Consider the following 23,087-nt stretch of genomic DNA (forward strand, 5'->3'; position numbering starts at 1 on the left):
GTTATTCAAATCGAACGAGGAAAAGGATAAAAATGCGTTGCAAACATATTCATCATTAGGCTCTTCCTGGCTGATTTAGATAGTTGGTTGCGGCGCGCAGTCAGAGAGCAGAAAAAAATAAGGGCAAAAAAAAAAACCTGAGAGGGAGAGAGAGAGAAATAAGGAGAGAGGAGGCTCTGACACCCCAGTCCACCCCAGGCTCTGTTTTTTTTTTTCCTGCTCAGATCTCCTTGCGCAGTCCCCACCATCTGAACGCCTGGAAAAGGGTTATTCATCATGTTTGTTAGGATAATTGATTTTCGACTTATACACGCTATTCATAAACGATCAATGCTTCCTCCTAGGAAAGTGCCCATTTAATACAAGTAAGGATGTTAAAAGTAATTACAGTGACTAAGGATAGGTGACTTGTTGCTAATTTTCAAGGCTGTCATTAAAACAACCAAATTACTTTCTAGACTTTCCAAACAAGTCCTTCGTCGGATTGATTTAATATGGCGCGGGACTTCTCGCGACTTCGCCGCTCGGTTGGTCGCTTCGTGGCCAAAAAAGGCTCGCTCCGCTCGCCAAGAGGTCGACTTGTACCAAGTCTAATTACTTTCATGAAGATGACAAGAGACCACTTCAAATATATGGTTTCCATATACACCAGGTTTGACTGTCTATTTTTTTTTTCATACGCGGATTTAACTCATGATTGCAATAATTTATTGTTGATTCGCTATTCAGCTAATTACAGCAAAAACTTTTACAAATTTAAGACTTTTGGGCTAATAAAACGCTTATAATTAATCCAAAAGTGGGTTTCCAGAGAGGTCTGCAAACTTGTATCCAGTGTCGTCAAGAGAGAATTCAACAGTCGCCATTACAATACTCTGCATTGTTTGCTTATTCAAACAATCCATTAAAATGTGCGGGCGTCTCAGGAATTACACCGCAGTTTAATTACAGCCTCTAAAAATAAGTTGAGTGAAATTCACATCCCTTGGCCAACACCTTAAGATTCCCTCTCTTACCCATTCCTTTCTCATGTTTTTTTTTACACTAGTTCTGTTCTGTTTGAGACGGAGGGAGGGAGCGCATGAACCGTGTTCACAATCTGTATCTTTCTGTATCAATTTGTAATTTTGTGCTTTTAGTGTATAACAAAGCATATCATAAATGTTCTAAGAGTTGGCCTGCATGTGGTGAACACATCTCGCAAGGTTTGCTGTGGGTTAAGTCCTGAAATGGATGATAGCATCCTGTCTAAGGGGGAGTAAAAATAATTTCAGGTGTTTCGTGCCGCTAAAAGCCGGGTAAGGTTCTGCCTCTGGTCATTTCTGTTCCATAGCGCTCCTTATACAATGAAACCATATTGAAGGCCTGAGTATTGACTTCCAGAAGAGAATTACTTAATCACATGATCTAAATTGGTAAATTTGATTTGCAATTTATAACAAGAAAAACGCACATGTAAGACCATCTCACCACCCCACCCCAACCCCCATCAAAAAATCGATAATTAGGAGCTTTTGGACTTTGTGCAACCTAATTATCATTCTTGATTTCTGGGTTATGGGAGAGGAAAAAATGGCCGATTTGTCCTGGTCTCCTCATTTATTTATGGAATGGGAAGGGGCGTTAAGCTTTTCCTTCTGATTTGTGGCTAAGTCTGTCATTAAATAAACGTTTGCCATTATATTAATCGTTCATGAAAGTTTCAAGAATTGACACTTAAAGAGAGATTGCTTGGTGAGCAGGCGATTTAAAGAGGTGAAATTCTTCCCGTTCCTCAAGTATTTGCGCCTTAGCTGTAAAACCGCTTAATTCACACATCTTCAACTTCCCGCTTAAATTGATCGACTCGCAGTGAGTGGTCCTCAAGCACAGTTTAAAGCAATCTATGGCGTTGGTATTATTCAGTGTGGAGATGACGTGACCTTGCAGTGCCCCACCTGAAGCCGTGGAAGTAAATATTGTAGTTGGCACTAGAAAAAAGGCGACAGTAACCAAAGTATTTACAAATATTCAAATATGCTAAAAAATTAGATTTGAAAACTTTACCTGAGGGCAGCTGAGATAATAGAGACCTCTAGAATCAGTTTGCCGTTACGCGTTTGCAGTTTCACGTTGCCGAGATTTCAAATTTTAGCAAGGCGTTCAGTTCAGTTCAGTTCATCTCATTTCATTTTTATTTAGCCAAAATATAATACAATACAAGAATACATATGGGAATTGTAAGTTGGCAAGGGAGGCCAGAGGAAACCAGAAGGCTTATGAAGCCTGGGCTTCCCAGTCGTAAAGAAAGATTAAATTTAAAAAAATAATGAAATTCGCGGAGTGATACGTCAGCTGATACGTTAAAAATATGAACTAAACAGAAATTTTTTAAGTCATGAATTCAGTAACAAGAACAGAAAACGTTCTTATGTTAGTACGGCAGGAATATAAAATCGATTTGAGCCACGCGTTCATTGTTTAGTGTTGTTTAGTGCCGCAATGTTGTTTTTCATCAAGTCGAAGTGCATCACTGCATCAACTTTTATCGCCCAAAAAACAGGAACAATTCATTGATTCGGGATCAAAATCCAACAAACACATCGAGGCTGTACAATTTTTAGTGGCAAAAAACCTTGCCGTAAATCACTTTCCACTAGAAGCCCTTCCGGGCCGGTTCAAACGTGAATTGCAAACTGCAAACGTGACCGCAAGGCCGTGGTCACGTGACATTTTGCGGTTTGCGGTTTTCCTTGAAAAACCTAATGCTAAAGGTCTCTAATACTGCGCTCCCACGAAAACAATATTATTTTCTGACGTTATGGAACTTATATTTAAACTAAACATATGTTGTATCTTTACGTTACCTTCTAGCCAGGGCTCCCCATAAAGCTCCATTCTTACGCATCCCCTGACGTACCACTTTAAAGGGTAAAGGCGAATATACCGAGCGTAAATTGCAGGAATGGAATTCTTCACAACGTCCCGCCAGTTAGTGTTTCCTGTGATAGCCTGTAAAGTTAGATAGTTCTAGAATGAAGATCTAAATGAAAAGCCAAGATGATCCGTACCTAAAGAACGCTATCAAAAAAACTTTATCCACCCCTGACCAGGTAGGTATAATATATAATAAAAAGTATATATATGTGGTTATCGTCAGGGTTACTCGAGCCGCATGATAACTTTTATCTGTATAATATTAAACATAAGGGGGTACTTGTGAAACTGCCAATTGTGAAGGTTTAATGTTTTCACCTGTCTCGTTAAGGAGAGTAAGCGATCGTAATGAAAAAATACTAAATCATTACAATAAATTTAACCTTTATCTCATTTAAATTCACAATTTCATATGATCAGGTAGGAATAACTCAAGTTTATTAATATAATAAACTGTACTCAGCATTCTTTCCTTGCATGCGGTCATGTGGAACACTCATTTAGCTTTTTTAAAACGATTCGATTATTGCAAAAGTTAACCACTTATAATTAGTGAGAAATCTGAGAAAACCTAAGGGCGGCTAATACCTTGTCCGCAGTCTGTCCTTGTTCTTTGTAATACCGGAAATTCACTCCATCATTGCTGTACTGCAGTTTATACTTGCTCACCCACTGCTGGTAGTTTTCATTCCTTCTTCCTTGTGTAGCTACACCTGTTATTCTGGTGTATTTATTACCCAAACTAAAGAGATCAATTTGTAGCCACTGGTCGCCGTCTTTTGTGAGTGAAATCCATGCGCTCGCCTTGCCCAGTGCTCCTCCGTCAAAGTGTAACCTCCCCATGTTGGCAGAGTGCTTTTCATTCCATTCAGAGGATGCACTGATTTGTTTATCAGAGATTGCACCATTTTCCATACCCAGTGGATCATGACAATCTATAAGGAAACGACGTAGAGATATTTATCCAGCTTCGTGGTAAACGTCTTAAATTATAAGCTTCCTATCCATATAGCTGGCCTCTATTCCTACCCATTGCATGTGTGATGTTATACCCTCACTTTCGGATAACGACGTTGGTAGATGATGGCCACCCCTCCCTCACACCAGTGTCACATCCTTGTATTTTTAATTTCCAAGGTATTATGATGATTTGGGGGAATTTGACGCTCGAAATACAAATCATTAATTTTTGTGATTAATCAATTAAGTTTTTCAGCTTCTGTGTTTCTGAAAATGATGTTAGCAAACGTGCAAATGAGAATCATTTGTCCCATGTCAGTAGCCGATTAACTCTTGAATTCAGGTTATTGAGGTCAATAACTTTCTTTTTTGTCTAGTATCTTAAGAAGCAGAAGCAGGTTTGTTATTGTTATCATCGTCATCAGCATCATCATTAGTAGTATTATTATTACAATATTATTATTACGCACCTCGTGAACAACCAAACAATTCCACTCTCATTGAAATATGGTTGTTCCAAGTTAGTGGACGAAAACGAATATAACGCTCCCTGATTGGCGGTCTCAGTTCATGAGAAACCACAGTATCCCTATCTGTATTTCCCGTAAAAACCTAAACCATAAAACGAAACAAGTTGTTAGAAAAATTTGAAAGGAAAATATTATCCCAAACAACCCCGAATAAGCTCACCCTAGAAATATTTCAGAAAATTATTCATTCAAAATACTTCGTGGTTTCTGATTGGCTTTAATCCCCCGGGATAATTATTCATAACCAATTAGTGCTTACCATATTTGAAAGATGCGTGCAATAAATCATCGATTCAATGAACACCCCGCACGGATCGATTCGATCAATAAGGCCAATCCTTTCCCTTGAATCTGGTGGTCCTCCCTTGCTTCCCATCCCGAATAGTCAACAGCGACAAGAAGAAACGAGAGGAGGCTGTTTTCGCTGGCAACAGTTGGATTCAAGATAGGCTCGATTTCCACCTCCCTAGGGGGAAACGCGCGGGCTCCTTTGCCAAACAGCGACTGGTAATGCAGCCTATATCGCCTAGATCCAAGATTGCAATAAAAAAAGACGCTAATTCATTGTCAATCTAATGAGTAAGTAATTTTACCTTGTCTGTTGTTTGTCCTAGCTCTTTGTAGTAATGGAAGGTGATTGCATTGTTGCTGTGTTGCAGCCTGTACGAGGTCACCCACTGGCTCCAAGCAGTTTCTGCTCGTCCTTGTGTTGCCACACGAGTCACCTTTGAACGGTGACCACTCAAGTCGATCTGGATCCATTGATTTACGTTATTATAAAGAGACGACCATGCTCCTCTATGTAATTTGTTAAACAGTCTGCCATAAGCAGCAGCATGAAAATAAGTGTCCCACTCTGAAGAAGCACTTATTTGAGACCCAGTGATTACGCCATTTGCCATACCGAGGGGTTGTTGACATTCTGTAGTTATATTTAAGAAAGTTCGTTACTCAATGCGCGCCCATGACCTAGGGGACTTAGCTATTGTTAATCGTGTTATTTTAATACCAATAAATAAATGTTGTCTTGTCGGCGTAATCAGTGGATCAAACCGAAGGAAAAATGAATAGAACGCCGCAGACGAACATAGGATCAAGTGTAGTATTTATTCTTATTTCGTGAGTTTTAAATTCAAATTGCAACTGTTCAACTGACTGTTTGGGTTCTAAATGAGTTATGCACGGCATGCCGGAAGAGAAGAAGGCCTGGTTCAGAAGTTCTTTACCTCGTCACGCCTTTCGAAGTTCTCTTGGTTGTTTTTTCTCAAATGTTACCTAGATTTACACATGCCTATCACTTGGGCAGCCTGTAACAATTTGAATGATAAGTGGATAAATAAAGTAGACGTGGAGATGAAATATAAAACAACCTTGAGATTAGATTAGAATGTAATACCAAATGAGATCTGAATGGAATAAAGGAAAAAAATTATTTTATTTCGCATGAAGTTTAGCTGTACGGAATAAACCTCTGATCGTGTTTAATTGATTATAACATAAACGTAAATATGTACAAGGGGGAAAGAGATAAAAGGGGGTGAGTGCAGTGCCGGATCCAGACCTTGAGATAAGGGGGGGGGGGACCCGGTCATCCAGACCATGAAATAAGCCTGGGGGGAGCAGTCTCCAAAAACATTTTTTTCGGCCCTTCGGGCCCCAGTTTGGTCTAAAAATAAGGGGGGGGAACAGTTCCCCCGGGCCCCTCCCCTAGATCCGCCACTGGAGTGCGAAAGGGAAGAAAAGCCCGACGCAAAGGATGTCTTCCGCCCTTTCATAGTATTAAAAAAATCAATGCCATTTGCCTCGATAGACTGTGTGGACTACTTCACATTTTAAGCCCAGATTGAGCGATGATAAACAAGAAAACGGTTTTCAGTCGAGAACACTGCCTGCCACTCCTTTAACGGCCAACACAATGTGGATTTAGGCAGTCGAAGGCATCGTTGACAGAGAAATGTTCAAAAGCGGGTAGTTCAAAAGCCAATATTCTTGTCTGGGTTTAAGGCAATCCGTGATCCAAGGAAAGTACTTTTTTCTTCGCCACAGGTAAAAAGAATTAAATACATAAAAGTACAGTCACTAAGTAATTACCTCTTTTTTCTCTTAATTTTTTAATGAAATTCAAAATAATACTTGATAATAATGTAAATAAACAACGCCTGTACCTTGTGTACACCCATAAAGTTCTACCCGTAGCGATATCCAGGTTTGCCAAGACACCGGCAGAAAACGGATCTAACGTGCCTTAATTGGTGGGTTCAGCTCATGAGAAACAATTGTCTCCTGGTCGGTGTTTCCATCAAACTCCTACACATTAAAAAATAAAGAAAATGGAGCTGGCACTTAATCGAAAATACACCGCAATTTCGATAACACCCTATCCAGACTGGGGAAGGGTTGGAATAGTAACATCCTCTTAGCTGTTCAACGTCTAAGGGTTTGAATCCGTGTCTGGAATATTATCAACCAGTGGACGAAACCTCTTGCATGTGTTTTCTCTGCTTAATTTACTGCCGTTTTGAAACTGATATCTTAGCCTGGTACCAGGCTCCTAAGAAGGGGAAAAGGGGCAAATAACTGGGCGAACGCGAACAAAGAGGCGAGGTTCCCTGCTCGACTTGATTCTCTAGTCAATATTTTTGGGCAGTTCACTCTCTTATTCGCCTTTTTCCCCTCCAAAGAGTCTGGTCCCACTACTATTGATACTTCATTCCCTTCTGATGAGGTTTCTTGCTCAGTGACCCTATGAGTACAAATGGAAGCAGAACGACAAAGGTGTTTGACCTATAAAAGTTTCTCATTAGTCACAAAATAGAAACGATACTTTGAGATCATAGAATGGTAGTAAGAAAGAGAGTACCTAGACTACACAGGTAAAAAAAGGAGCTCTTTACCAAGCGCCTTCTTCGGTTATCTCCTTCTCTCATAATTTTCTGAACTCTTGCCAAGCTTGCCAACATCTTTGATACAAATGCTATAATCATCATCATCGTCATCACGATGATGATGTTGAAAGTGGTGATTATGTGATGATAGCAATGGTGATAATGATGATAACAATTAAGTATTCAATCAATTTTCTCACGATGTAGTCCGATTTGTTCTTTACATCGTTCACGTTTCGACTGATCTAGTGGCGAACATGAACATCTGATGTAGACTACGACGTATCATCATCATAATAGTTATAACTGGTCCTTAGCTCAGACAGCGCCCGCCCTACTGTAGTTCTAACTCAAAAGAAAACACATGAATGGGTAATCTACATCTCGCTTAATGATAGTTTACCTTAGCTTGCCCTTGTTCGTCCGTATAGAAGTGAAAGGTGATAGCATCATTACTGTACTGAAGGTTATACTTGGTAACCCATTGAGGATAATCCTGTCTTCCTTGCGTTGCCACACAAGTTACGTTAGTGAACTGATCGCCAAAGTCGATCTGAAGCCATTGACTGGAATCATCTGATCCTGCACTCCATGATCCTTTTCTATTCCGCTGCACTGGTTGAGAGTTTAATCTGGCATAATGCGGTTTCGAACTGCTGTATGACGACGAAGCACTGATTTGGCTGTCAGGGATTGCACCGTGTTCCATTCCTACAGGTCGTTCTCCTTCTAAAAATGAAGCAAAAATCATAAGAGTTAATTAAAAACCCATATTACTTGCAGTATCGAATACAAGACAAGAAAAGACATTTATTATCACAATATTGCAGGTACAATTTCTTGGCACGCAGTTAGCAAAAAAAAAAACGCTAGTCGAGGCGTGCCAAATTATTTCTATTACAAATGATATATTACAGATAATAAGTAAAAAGCAACGAAAAAGAAAAGAAGAAATATGTGTAATAAATTCAAAAGCAAGAAAGACAAATCTGTTTAATGCAACCAGTGAAAGAAGTTAAAGCTTAGGATTTCGCGATTTTATTTCTCGTGTTATCATGGTTGCATCAAGGTAATCACCTATGTATTTTAATATTTCAAAGAGCACACTGATTAATTTTCGTTTAAACACTTTTTTTGACATTTCTCTCATTCTACCTGGTATCTCATTCCATAATTTAGCGCCATTCAATTTGGCCTTAATTGACTGTAGCTGTTTCATGATTCCATCGTACTGACCAAGTAAAAAGATCTACTTTGCCCAGATGAAAGTGGAGACGTTGAGGCGCCATCTTGCTATTTGCCAGTCACAAGCTTCGAAAGCTTCTCAACCTCCTCTTTGGTCGCTTGTAAATCGGTCCTCAACTTTTGGTTTCTTTTCTTAGTTTGACCATCTTTTTCTTCCGCTTTGCTTTAGGTTTTAGTGAAAGAAATTTAACAGAGATTACACCGAACTAGAGCTCAAAAATAGGGCGGCCTACTCGCTCGAAGGCCATGCGCACAATTAATAATATTGTAAAAAGGAACGTGTTCAAACGACTGTGAGAAGACTACAGAACAAACAAATACCCAAACATTTCATAAATGATTTCTTTTTTCTTTTTTTCAGTCACCTAGCCAAATGACTATGTCTCTCAGGTTTGGGGTTGGGCTGTATCAGAAAAAGCACGATTTTCAACCATCAATGAATTTGACCAGGGTGTTTGTTCGCTACAAACCCCCCTCAAGTGCAAAAAAAACGAAGAACCACGTGAAAATCACTTTAAAACAGCTAGGAGCGGCTTCTTGACCCAAGAGATGTGCAAGAGACAACAAGACCTTCAATTATCAATGAATTAAATTGAACAGGGTCTTCGTTTTCTACAACCCACCTCAAGACCCTTCTTAATTGTGGGGGTGTCAAATTCACTGATAATTAAAGAAGTTATTGGTTTTTACACATCTCAGGTCGAGATAGTTGATTATATCTATTTATAAGCGATTTTGGTGGGAGGTTTTCGTTTTTGGGTCTTATATTTTCTACGCACCCTACTGGTTTGTATTTAATGAATTCCAATAAAAAAGGCATTGCTGAGCATGTCCAAACAACTGCGAGCAGACTACAGACGAAAAAAAGGTTCCGAAAAATTTCATTTAAGATTTCTTTTACATTACCAATCTTACAAGGGGTGAATTCATTTTCAGAGTACTAGTAGGGCCGTTGCATTTGCTAGCTCGAATTTTTTTATTTATTTTGGCAAAGCCATTTCTCTTACTACACTGCTCGTTAAACGTTTAAAAATCGAAGGTGCATTACATAACCCAAATGGTGTCACTATGCGACACTTGGCACTGACACAACCAAATTACAAGCAGTTAGTGTTGTTTTGTCACTACCCTTTCCCTCCAAACTGTCAAAACTGGTTTCTAAATCAGGCGTCGAAAGCCGTTTTACTCAGCCAGTTGGTCTTCATTACTTATGTATCCTTGCGGGAGTTGATGTTTAAGTCCCGTTAGTCTTAACAAACCCCACTACTTTCAGGGAGAAAGAACACATAAAAATGAGACCTCCTTGACTTGGCCGTATTTGCAGTTTCTTGCTATGCTAACGGGCAAACGCAACGGCTATACGCGTACTCTGCAAATGAGTCCACCCAAATGTTTGTATTTAATAAATTGAAATTTAAAAAGGCAATTGGTCGATAAAAATCGACTTATTGTTTCATTCAACAGAATTTTTGAAAGCATTTACTATTTTCTTCTTTTCCTTTTATTTGATTACCTTTGTTAGTAACATAAACCTCAACTCTCATGCAAATATGCCGTACCCACGCCAAAGGTTGAAAGCGGATGTAGCGTCCCAGGACGGGCGGGTTCAGTGAATGAGAAACAATAGTGACCGGGTCTCTGTTTCCAGTAAATTCCTTCATCAGAAAATAAAAAACATGTTAATGGAATAAAAGGTACGGTTGAAAAGCCGGTTATCACTCCTGACAGATACAAGGGGCATTTAAATGTTTTAATACGAAATCTTATAGCTGCGATGTTTTTTCACGTGTCAATAAATATTTCTACCGAAGATCAAATATATGAGAATTCATATTTTCTGTGTCAGAAAAATATTTGTAGAAAATAGTATAGTAGAAAAAGTTGACACCATCGTCACTGTACAGCAGATTGTACCCAGTAACCCATTGTCGGAATACCCGTCTTCCTTGTGTTGCTACGTGTGTGACGTTATACTGAAGACTCAGATCAACTTGAAGCCACTGATTAACATTATTACTGCCGGCTATCCAGGCTCCTTTTGTTATCGAGGCTCGTTTTAAGTTCAGCCTGGCAAACGGCGCAAGAAGCTTGGAATCGTATGATGACGACGCGGTGATTTGGCCATCTGAGATCTCTCCACTTTCTAAGCCAAGAGCTTTATTGCATACTGATAAAAAAATTGTATGACATAAAAAGAGTTGCAGGGCCATTGTAGTGAAGCCTTGAGAGTAGGTTTTACAATTACCCATGTACCAACAAGTTACCCAATACTTAGGTTAACATAGAAACCGAAAAAGCTTTAAAATTTAAAGGCTCAAGCCTAATCATCTAAATATCTCCATACAATGTTTTTTAGATCACTACTATTGCATTAAACCTCTAGCGTACAAATTTCTTCCTCCGGTTGTCAAACTGTTAGCCAGGTATGGAGTGGGCACTCGGGTATTTTTTGGGTGGGTATGTGCCGCGCGGGACCCCAATTTGGCACCTCGTTCAAAAAAAAAAAATTCCCCTAACATTGATACCCTGTTCTAGAAATGGGCCAGTTTTTTATACCCCGTTCTAGAATGCGCCCTAAAACTGATACCCCGTTCTAGAAATGGGCCGATTTTTTATACTCCGTTCTAGGGTGCGACAAGAGTACAACACTTTGCTTGTGAACGCATTGAACCGTATTTTTAAAAGCAATCTGTCCTTGAATAATTTCAAATGGCTGCTTACAAAACTGGAGCTTTCGTACGTTCGAAATATTATACCCCGTTCTAGAAAACACCTCTGAAATGGATACTCCGTTCTAAATCAGGAGCTTGAAAAATCACGACCCCGTTGGGCGGCACATACCAGTATAGGTAATGTATGGGAGTACCCCCCCCCCCGGGGCTATATCCCGGGGTCCATTTATCGGCTCCTGCTATAATATCTACATCATAAAGAATCAAACTTCTAACAGCACAATCTTCAACAAAACTGCTTACCTTGGTCTGCCCAATGACCTTCGTTTGACCGCGCTATCTGTAGAAATGAATTAAACTTTAAACTGAAAATTAATGTGAATTCCCGATTTTCTGTCGGCGATAAAACGTCGGGCGCTTCTCGTAGAAGAATCGTGCCGTGTGAGTGATTCTTAAATTACTAAAATTCAACATTGATGACAGTGACAATTGACAGTGACAGTATATTAACCACAAACCTTAACCGATAAAGGTTTTAATATGCGCTTCAATTTTGATATGAAGTAGGAATAGAAAGAAGCTAAAGTTTTTGTTTTACCTACCAGAAATGCAAACCAGAGATGCATCAAACGCATAACTGTAGCTCTTCTTTGATGCTTTGATAAAATAGATTACCTACATATATGAATCGCGTCTCTCAAGTCTAAAATGAGAAACGTGTATTTTTAGGTATAATCTTTGCGTGTCCCCGGTTTACATTTGCAGATTTTTCCTACCTAATAATTTTGTCTACACAGTGTGTGGTTCAGTCAAATTAAGTCAACTTTATTTTATCACAAAAGCTGATGATATAAACTCGGGATGTGAAGGGAGGTGTAATGATTTCGGATAAAACGATTCGCCTGTCGATGGTCAACAATCAGCGTGTATCGTACAATAACACAAATTATATATTAAAAGGACCGTTGTTATGGGTCACGTCGTGGTCGAGATCACTTTTTATAACTGCAAAGTTCATTTTCGGAGACTTATTAATTGTTGTGAGTGTTGTCATACTGTCGGCTCGACCCGACTCGATATTAATTATATCAAGTGTTATAACAGCGCACAAAAACAGAAAGTTGAATATAAATGATTCAATAGCTACCCGCATCAACGTCAGCCTCTTTTAATAAATTATGTAAGATGATTCCTGCTAATAATCCGATCCTTTCATATGAACTGAACAGAAAGGTAATTATAGTCGTTGCGCTTTAGTTATAGAATGTAGAGGAAACTTCTACGGAATTCCAAAAAGATTATCAATGGCATTTGCTTCTCTTGTCTTGGGCCGCCTGGAAGCTCTCGGAAAAGTTAACAGAATTTAGCTAGGAAACAATAACGAAACAACTAAAAACAATAGACACAAGCCCTAAAACAATGAGAATTCTTTTCAGGAAGAACGAATCATCGAAATTTCAAAGTTTCGAAGAGCTTCGTGTTATCAGATTGGGGTAGCTCGATAAAATAAAACAAACCTTAGGAGAAAAACCTCTTGGTAGGTGTACAGAAAGAACTTCCTGCTAACTTTGCCACACGACAAGGAACTGGGACGGCTCACACATTCCAGGGGGTCGGGATAATAGGAGAAAGCTAAAAAGGAAGCAATTAAAATAGTTGCTTGATTTTGTACAATCCTTATAACTAGACAAAAAATATGCAGACAATGATATCAGTTCAATTCAATGATCGTTTTTATTTATTATGATTGATTACATAGCGTTAAAAAGACAGAATATACAACAAGGATAATATATTAAGCTGTGGCTTAAAAAAGAGAGAGAAAAAAGAAAGGTTTAAAAATATTATTGACGTAAAAACAGCTATCTTAGGGGGTTAAATATTGAAAAAGAAATGGAATGTATCGTTTCATTTCCTGACGTTTAATATCCGTCAGAATTGAAACTGAAATTGACGGTGATCTGTCTTCCACTACGTAATAATTTACTTTGGTACAATTGTTAAATTTCTGATTTCGAGACGCAGCAATCGATTGAAGTGCTAGGGATTCTCTAACCGCCTTTGGAAAACAGGTTAATTTACACTAACAACAATGTAACCTGCGATCAGGCGTTCTTTTTTCGGGAGGGAAAATGTCGGCGAATCCCACCGTACAAAGAACAAGAGAAGAACGCCTGATCGCAGGTTAGAAACAATGACTTAGAGGTTATTTCATGTAATTACGTCATTAAGACTTCTGCAACATTATCACTTAATACCTATTTACCGTAGTGTGCTTCTACTCTAGTAAGAAATATTTGCAAGATCACCACCACTACGGTGAAATTCTTTGATAGGAAGGAGGTTCGTAACAACTGAATCCCTCTTCGAGTTCAACTCCACTCTGCAGTTCAGTCGTTGAGGAAAGCACTTCGCACCTCTGCATTGGGTTATTAAATTTGAACGATTTGCACTGTTCGTTTACCAAGCACAGTTTAAAGCAATCTATCCCAGTTTGGGTGGTATTTATCGACGAAATCACTTGATTTTGAAGTGCAGGACTACAACCAATGGGGGAAAACAGTGTCGCTGGAACTAGAAAAGGCAAAAAAGAAATATTAGCGCTTTATAGTAAATTAACCCGCCTCGAATTTATCATTTTTTCTTTAACTTAAACTCTTTTGAAAGATCAATTACCAGTGAGATTTACCAACACTAATTACATCAATTCATAACTTCGTTTATTCAATTTGATGCCAGTATTTCTGTGAATTGCCCGGCGTTGCAATTTTCCCCGATAGTGCCTGTAAACTGGCTGGATAAGCCGGCTAAGTGCACTTCCCACTATATAACAAACAAATAACTTTAACTTTTTCTTTGTAGTGTTGTCCTTCCAATCCATATTTAGACGTTAACTGACAATAACAACAACAATTAAAGGAAACGAAAGAAGGAGATGATGAAGAGATGAAAACTTAGCAGTTTATTATTGTAACCATCATTTCTTTGTAAAATTTGACTCCATTTTGAGAATCAGATTTCGAAGAAACCGCTTACGTTACGCGGGCGCTTGGCCGCAATAGTTGGCGATGAAACACATAACGAGGCAGTACAACTTGCAGCACATGCCTACCTTCAGGCCAAAGTTCTCCATATATCTCTATTCTCATACATCCTCGGCTGCCGTACCACTGAATCGGGTAAAGTCGAACATACCGAGCGTATATTATTGGAACATAATTCTTTATTATGTCCCGCCAGTTTGTATTTCCAGTTAGAACCTGTGGAATCGATTACATGAAATGAAAAGTTTAAGGTAACCATATTAAAATTATTAGTTTCTTTTTTATGTGCGTTCTCGTGTCTTCTTTTTGAGCCAATATCGATGAAATATCTACTGCATTTTATTATTATCAAGAGAATCGTTTAATGAATTTTTATCCCTGTTTTCTCTTTCTACATTAGCTATAACATCTTTAGTGCATCCAACTGTCAATCTTAACGTTTAAATAGGGTTTGAGATATAATCAATAAAATGAGTTGTTCCTTATGTTTCTGCCCTTGGTTACACCTGAAAATCTAATTCAGCATTATTGGCCTCAACCCATGCTTGACAACTTGGTTAACTTTCGTTTTATTTTAGTTTTTTCTACTGTTTTTGTTTAAGGGAGATGAAAAATATTATCTCAGTGCGAATGGTGGACGGAAAGTATCCCAAACCCTTTTGGTCTGTGACGTAATCATTCATAATCAATCCTTAGGAAGCAATAAATGACTCGGGACTGTGGGGTATACATTTTTGGACCAAACTAGATTCTAGCCGGGATCTTCACTGTCGCGTAATTTCTACCTGTGTAGACGGGTAGATTGTACAAGGGTAAATAAAATAGAGGCAATGTACGAAGTGTCGCACGTGAACGTAAAAGTTGAGGTGCAATCGTATATTGCCTCAACATTGCTAGTACCCGCGTAAATTTTACGCGCGTTAAGTCGCATTTTCATAACGCTACAGTGAAAGTCCACCCTCTGGCTTGCATTCGGTCGAAACGTTGCCGAAAACATTATCCTTACTACAAAGGCTGCTAAGCTAAGCTGTACTTATTTAAACTGGTCCTACCTCTGAGCTTGTGTCCCAGTTTACATTGTCGTTAGACCACCTCAGTTTGTATTCTTTGACAAACCTCTTTTGTTCACCAGGACTTCCTTGAGTGGCTACAGCGCAAACACGGAACTTTCCTCCCAGATCAACCTGCATGTTTAAACGCATAAAAGACATTAATGACCCTCTGAGACACGCACAAATGCTCATCAGTAGTTTATGTTTGGCCAAAGCCGTAACCGAAATCAACTATCAGACCAAGTACCTGTATAAATAATTTTTTGTGTGATATTTTTTTCAGAAATATATAAAGGAATAGTTGCATATTATTTTCAAACAATATCTAGCTAATCAAATTACAAGTGTAGCTATTATTCTCAGACTTTAAAACAATGGCTACACTTGTAAATTACACGTGTAAAAATTTTATTAAATTGACCCTTGGCGTTAACCATTAATCCACGTCAAGTTAAGCCAAGGCTTGAATGAAAGTGACTCAATAATTCAAATTTAACACTGCCGCAGTAACTTAATCCTCCTCCGTATCTTCCTTAGTAAGGTCATTTGGATTCCGGAATCCATGAAGTGTTTGCCTGCGGAATCTGGAATCCTAGGCTTTGGAATCCGGAATTCAGATCCAGAAAAACGCTAAGCTAAGATTAAAAACCGGAATCCAAGCTCAACGGACAAGGAATCTGGACTCTATCACCTGGAATCTGGAATCCAATACTGTCTTGGATTACATGTACCTTGCATGTAAGAGCCAATCCTTAGACGTTCTTTTGGCTCGTGTCTCATAAGATTTTACACTATTTCTTGTTACATATCAGATCAAAAATCGATTGTCCTTTTTTTTTCACCTGTATGTATTCATTAAGAGCGTCTGACGAAGGACACCAAGCAAAGCGTCCTTTTAAACGAGCAAGTGATGCATCTCCACTCGACGCAGTCATCTGAGAATCAAGAATGTTTCCTTTCTCGATGCCAATGGATGATGAAGCACACTCTACAAAACAGACGACTTCTTTTTAAGGACTATAAAATGTTCTCAATATTTAGCGTTCAGAGAATACAAAAACCTTAATGTACCAAAAACGGTTATGAAATTAGCGAAAAGACTGAATGACTAAACGAATAAAAACACATCGAAACAAACTACATAAACATAAAATAATTTTAAATCTTACATTACAATGGGGAAAGTTCTAGGTAAGCTTGATTTTAAAAGAGGTTTCCCGTTTTACTACACATAATTGGCTTTTTGTTGTTAATATAGTTTAGTAAAGAGTTGTGTAGTTTCCAAAATCGTTTTAGTCGAGCAACTTTAATTATGTGATATTTCTGAGCGGTCCATTTTATGCCGGTTCGAGTTTATTTATCCTTATCCCGAGTCACATCCTGAAAGCAGAGCCGTTCTTTCTCATGCTCGATTTTGACGTACTCGTGAAAAAAAATGCATGAATTCCAGTAAGATCTTTGTTGATTTGTTGAGCGTGTGCTGCTTATTGCTGAGATACCGTTGTGAACCCAGGACTTGGCCGTGCGCTTGGTAGTGTGGGCTCGGTTATGACCATCGGTTTTTCAATAAAAAGATGACTTGTGCGCACTCGAAATACCGCTGGCAAAGATAAAAGAACTTGAAGGGTCTAGAAGTTCTAAATGCGGCGATTTCAAAGGCTTGACGCGATTCAGGCAAAACCTCCTCGATCAAAAAGAAAACAATATCTACAAGATTCTATACTAAAAAAGGCATCAGATTTTAAAAAAGCTGAAATCATAATCGTTTGGCATTTTCAATCTCTAATGAGTTCATGTTTTATCTTGTTGGCAAGTACCGCAGGGAATAAGTTTGTTGATGTTCTACAAATGAAGCGATGAATCCACTCTGTACGAGGATTCATCGGTTCATTTGACCTACCATGATCCAAGTGATCTCGAATAACTAATCCTGATCCGGATCATCCCAAAGGAGTGCACCCTAAATATATTTCCATTTACTGGAAAGACTCAAGAGTCCACCTCTGAGTTCCAAAAACCCTCACTTTTAAAAAGAGGCCAAGTGCACAACCTGCGTTGTGAAAATGAGTTTTATTTGGATGAGAATGAAAAATCATTTCCATATCAAAGGCTGAGCACTTAATCTCGTTTTGATACAGAGGCCCGGGGAAACAAAGGAATGGCCTATTCAAGTTTAGCTTCAATCTACTACTGCGTTTTCTTTTCGAGCGTACGACATACAATTTGAAAAAAAGTTAAAGGACTAAAAAAAATTACCATATATAAAATATTGAATGTAAAAACTAAGAATAATTGTCTTTTATCACCTTTCGTACAACCATACAGCTCCACTCTCATGGCTAAATGACCATTCCACGTTACCGGTCGAAACATGACGTAGCGGGCCTTAATTGGTGGGTTGAGATCATGGTGAACAACGGTTTCCTTATCAAAGTTTCCAGCAAATTCCTTTTTGCAAAGAGAATTATAGTGCGACAACGACATTAGATTCTCAGTCAATACACCCCTATGTTTATCATTATGACACAAAAGACTTTACGTACGGTCAGATACTGTTAGAGAATGTCATAATTAAGAGGTAAATGATAACTGCTTTTTAAGACACACATTTGTTTTCTGAAACTATTATAGCTTTAGGGAGGCCATATAACTATACCAATATATTAAGTTTTAAGATTAGTTTCTCTCTATCAGACCTTAACACTATTTTGTCCGTGTTCTTTATAGAATTGCCAGGTGACATCATCATCGCTGTATTTGACCTTGTACTTGGTAACCCAGTGGGATACAGTAAGATGGTACCTTCCTTGCGTTGCTATACCCGTTACTCTAACGTACTTTCGCCCCATTCCTAGGACATCAATTTTCAGCCATTGATCTGCATCAGATGAAGCAGGTACCCAAGGCTTTGGACTGTTGTTCAGTCGACCTTTAGTAGCAGCATACAAATCACTATACTCAGAGGAAGCGCTGACTTGAGCGTCAGAGATTAAGCCGCTTTCCATACCAAGGGCATGATGACATTCTAAAAAATACATTTGAAAGACACCAGGTCATATAATACACATGCATTGCGCATTCCTATATAGGAAAGGATAAATTATTCATTCAAAATATTTCGCAATTTCTGATTGGCTTAGAGCCTCTGGTTAATTCTTCATTATATATAACCAACGGGCACTGACCAAATTTGCAAGATGCTAGAAATATACCATCGATTCAATGGTATATTTGATTGAAAACGAGGTTGATCGATGGTATCTTTGATTGGAAAAGAGGCTGATCGATGGTATCTTTGATTGGAAAAGAGGCTGCATGGGAAATAGACCGTCGATCAACGTCGTTTCCACGATATTCACGAGTGAACCAAAAAAAAGAATGGCGTTCACGACTATCCTAAGACGAAATCCCTGAATTTCTGTCTAAAGCTGAATGGAAGGAAAGCAAGAAAACGCAAAAGTCATTGCTCGATGGACGTTATCTACTTAATGAGGAGTATCTGCAAGAAAAACACCTGTGTTAATATTATGAAACTGTGCCGAAAAGTACGCCAACGTTTAGAAGAACGTCTACCAGGAGTTAAGCTTGTTAAGAGCTTTAAAATGTTATTCACTTCGGCCAGTCAGTCTTGGTGGATAACATCGTCCTCGATCTGCACAATTCTTCAAATGCTACTCAGCCTCATTCAATAATTGCTAATAATCGCATGCTATTTTTAACATGTACCCAAACGTTGTTTATTACGGACAGGTCTATGTACCAGTCCCCAAATGTCCCAATTTATTAGCGATAATGTACCGTCACTGATAAACTGGTGGGAAAGATCTCTTCATATGTACCTTGTGCGCAGCCGTACAGTTCCACTCTCATTGATATACCACCATTCCACGTAACTGGTCGAAAACGGATGTAGCGAGATCTGATTGGTGGATTCAATTCATGAGATTTAATGGTGTTCTGATCTGTGTTTCCAGTAAAAACCTTGAAATTGAACAGTAATGAGTTATCGAAGTCAGTTAGTTATGATTAAAACATTAATCAGTAATTTCGGGGCAACAAATTCAAAATGTTCAACTGACATCATATTGAACCTAGTGCTGGAACTAAGAGCAGGAAAATTCAAACGGATAATTATTCCAAACTGTTTGGGAATTTAGATTTCTTTTTGTATTATATGTATTAATAACGTCATGTGGGTAAAATCAAGTGAGAATATATTATTGATTCTTTAAAATTTCAACTGCTACTTTGAATTTCACCTTATCTTCGGGCTGCCCTGCTTCTCTGTAGTACTTGAAATTTGCTCCATCGTTACTTTGCTGTAGCTTATATGATGTAACCCACTGGCCGTAATTTGCCCTGCCTTGCGTTGCCACAAGCGTCACTTTGATGTTATTTCCGCCAAGATCAATCTGAATCCACTGGGAGTCATCGGAAACTTTTGCTACCCAAGCTCCTGAATTTAATGTATAAAATAATCTGCCAAATCGGAGGGAATGTGTGATAGGATCATGCTCCGAAGAGGCGTTAATTTGTTCGTCTGTGATTGCACCATTTGCCATACCAAGAGCTTGTTGACATCCTAAGACAAGTAAAATATGGTATATAAAAACTTAGATGAGAGTTTTTCAGGAAGTTTTCGTGATAGCTCAAACTTGGACACTGAAAGTTAAAACTTTTGTCAAAAGCACTAGTTAATTTTTGTCCAAAACGTCTTCCAAACCTTGAATGCAGCCATAAAGCTCCACTCTCATTGATATATAGTTATCCCACGTCACAGGCAGAAAACGAATGTATTGAGCCCTGATTGGTGGGTCCAAATTATAAGAAACAACATCGTTCGCGTCTCCAGTGTTTCCAGCAAAATCCTAAATACGTAAGAAATTAAAATTACTCGTTAGAAAGCTATAGTTTCAATTCACTTTTTGGGAATTCATTTGTCAAGATGATAATGATAATAATAATAATAATAATAATAATAATAATAATAATAATAATAATAATAATAATAATAATAATAATAATAATATAATACTAAATTCAAAAGGGAAGTAACAATGCCAGAACAGAGTAGATAAATCTGCCTCTGAAAATGCTAAAGCCCTGAAACACGTGTTTAAGTCCAGGATGAAGTCAATGAAAGAAGAAAAGTGGAAAAACAAAGCATTGCATGGCCAGTATCCAAAGATCCTAGAGAAGCCTCATGTAGACACAGTCACTACCAACAAATGGTTGTCAAGTAATTTGAAAGGAGAAACAGAGGGACTACTTGTTGCAGCTCAAGACCAGGTAATAAACACCAGAAACTACCAGAAAGTAATATGTGGCCAGCAAGTGGAGAGCAAATGCAGATTGTGTTCGCAACATGAGGAGACAGTGGACCATATTGTATCTGGATGTGAGGTATTAGCCAAAACAGAGTACATCTCCAGGCACAATAATGCTGCAGCATATCTCCATTGGAGCATATGTAAAGATCATGATATAGAGATTACAGACAAATGGTACGAACACGAACCAGAGACCGTGATCCACAATAAAAATAACAACATCACCATCATGTGGGACATGCCAGTCAATACTGATAGAACTATAACAGCGAAACAGACCAGATATCATCGTTAAAGATTTAGTGAATTCCACCTGCAAACTTATTGATATGACTGTTCCATCAGATAGAAACATCGCACTGAAGGAAACTGAAAAAAAATGCAAGTACAAAGACCTAGAACTAGAAATACAGAGAATGCGGCATATGAAAACCGTAGTGATCCCTGTGGTTGTTGGTGCGCTTGGTACAGTGAAGAAGGGTATGGTAGAAAACATCAAGAAAGTATCAGAGAGAGCTAGTATGACAGAGATTCAATAGATCTGCATGCTGGGATCTGCACGAATTCTTAGAAAGGTGCTCAGTGTATGAACAGAATGATTGACTTGAGTGACTGACGCTCTAAGTGCATGGTTTGCGCCCGGCTGATGCACAAAAAGAACACCAGCAAAGACTGTGATAATAGAGATAATAATAATGATATAATAGTAATAATCTACGTTCTGATATCAGCAAACGTTGACTCTTCAGAAGACTTGGAGCATAGTAACCAAGTGTAAAAAAGATTTCAATAAAAATTCAGTAAAAACTGTAGTAGATCGAGCCCTTTTGATTTGAAGATTTGGATGACCACCACCAGGCGAGATTGACCTTAAAGTTTTTTTGCGTATTCTCAAAACCTAGACACTACGGAAAGCTTAATTGCTCACCAGAAAAGGTAATGCATAGAAGAAGATTAAGCCCTCTCCCGATCGCAAAAATGATAAAACTAGTAACATTTGATAACTTATTTCCGCTGCCACTACGACATTCTAGCGAAAACCCGTAGTTGAATGACGACGGCTATCACATCACCCCCCTCAGTCGCCCCCCCCCCAAAAAAAAAATGACGTTGGTTTATGCACGCACATAACTTAATATTGAGAAAATCACCGTAGTCGTCTTCTTTTTAGTGTAAGAAGCTCTCGAATACGCTGAATGTTTTTCATTTAACAAAAAAAACTACCATGTAGTTAATGACGTTTAAAGGTTATAATATTACTAACCTTAGGTTGCCCTTGATCGTTTTCATACCAGCTGAAAGCCACTCCATCATCACTGTATTGTAACTTGTACTTGGTTACCTTCTGATCAGAAGATTGTCGTCCTTGTGTGGCCACTCTTGTTACGTTATAGTGCCGATTGCCTAAATCAATCTGTAGCCACTGTGAGGCATCGTTTGGTAAGGCGGCAAGCCAGCCTCCTGCTCGCGCATTCGAGATGTGCTGCAAATGAAGTCTTGCCAAGTAAGGACCATGATCAATCCATGAATGAGTATGAAACGATGACGCAGTGATTTGACCGTCGGAAATTGCGCCGTTTTCCATTCCAAGGGCATCTTGGCATTCTTTATGTCCAAGAAAAATGAAATTCGTTAATTGTTTGCATAGAGAATTTGACATTAAACTTACCTGTAAGCGGTAAGAATGGTAATTTTGTGCAAGCTATAAAGCCGATTTTACAATACAATAAATTTTTCGCCCGCTGGTTGGTCGAGAGCTATGATCGATAAAAGCAACGATTGTCGACAACCCACAATTGACCTGCTCCCAACGTCAGTGAATTCATAGCTCAGTTGGTAGAGCATCGCACCGGTAATCGCGAAGTCACGGGTTCAAACCCCGTTAAAGTCCTGAATTTTTTTCAGGCTTCCTTACGCTATTGCATAAATTGCGTTCACTGCGACGATCATTTCTTCACTTTCATTTCATTTCCGCAGTTCATATATGATTTATTTCATATATCATTAACACTCATTTCTTTCACGGAATCATATGAACCCACAATTGACCTGCTCCCAACGTCAGTGGCTTCATAGCTCAGTTGGTAGAGCATAGCACCGGTAATCGCGAGGTCACGGGTTCAAACCCCGTTGAAGTCCTGAATTTTTTTTCAGGCTTCTTTACGCAATTGCATAAATTGCGTTCACTGCGACGATCATTTCTTCACTTTCATTTCATTTCCGCAGTTCAAATATGATTTATTTCATATACCATTAACACTCATTTCTTTCACGGGATCATATGAACCCACAGTTGACCTGCTCCCAACGACAGTGGCTTCATAGCTCAGTTGGTAGAGCATCGCACCGGTCACGGGCTCAAACCCTGTTGAAGTCCTGAATTTTTTTTTCAGGCTTCTTTACGCAATTGCATAAATTGCGTTCATTGCGACGATCATTTCATCATTTTCAGT

At 38.7% G+C, this 23,087-nt stretch overlaps 1 protein-coding gene and 1 pseudogene across 1 annotated transcript; both read right to left on the reverse strand.

The window, feature by feature from the left end:
• Positions 1–3,465: 3,465 nt before the first annotated feature.
• Positions 3,466–8,015, reverse strand: LOC140929171 (lactadherin-like; annotated as a pseudogene).
• Positions 8,016–13,486: 5,471 nt separating this feature from the next.
• On the reverse strand, positions 13,487–22,219 carry LOC140929172 (uncharacterized). Its single transcript, XM_073379039.1, has 10 exons — positions 21,899–22,219; positions 20,028–20,172; positions 19,564–19,886; positions 19,144–19,285; positions 18,001–18,329; positions 17,611–17,752; positions 16,147–16,292; positions 15,305–15,436; positions 14,321–14,468; positions 13,487–13,782 (listed from the first exon to the last, which is right to left on the reverse strand). The coding sequence occupies exons 1-10, from the start codon at positions 22,217–22,219 to the stop codon at positions 13,523–13,525; spliced, it is 2,088 nt and encodes a 695-aa protein (XP_073235140.1). The 3' UTR covers positions 13,487–13,522.
• Between the last annotated feature and the right edge of the window lie 868 nt (positions 22,220–23,087).

Source organism: Porites lutea, chromosome 2, assembly GCF_958299795.1.
Source record: "Porites lutea chromosome 2, jaPorLute2.1, whole genome shotgun sequence".
Classification (NCBI taxonomy): domain Eukaryota; kingdom Metazoa; phylum Cnidaria; class Anthozoa; order Scleractinia; family Poritidae; genus Porites; species Porites lutea.

Coding starts and splice junctions, on each gene's coding strand:
- LOC140929172 (XM_073379039.1), bottom strand. CDS start 22,219: ATGGAAAACGGCGCAATTTCCGACGGTCAAATCACTGCGTCATCGTTT. Junction 18,330..19,143: donor ACTGTACGGCTGCGCACAAG/GTACATATGAAG, acceptor TGTATTTTTTAG/AATGTCATCATGCCCTTGGT. Junction 13,783..14,320: donor TGGAGAACTTTGGCCTGAAG/GTAGGCATGTGC, acceptor TGCCTTTTCTAG/TTCCAGCGACACTGTTTTCC.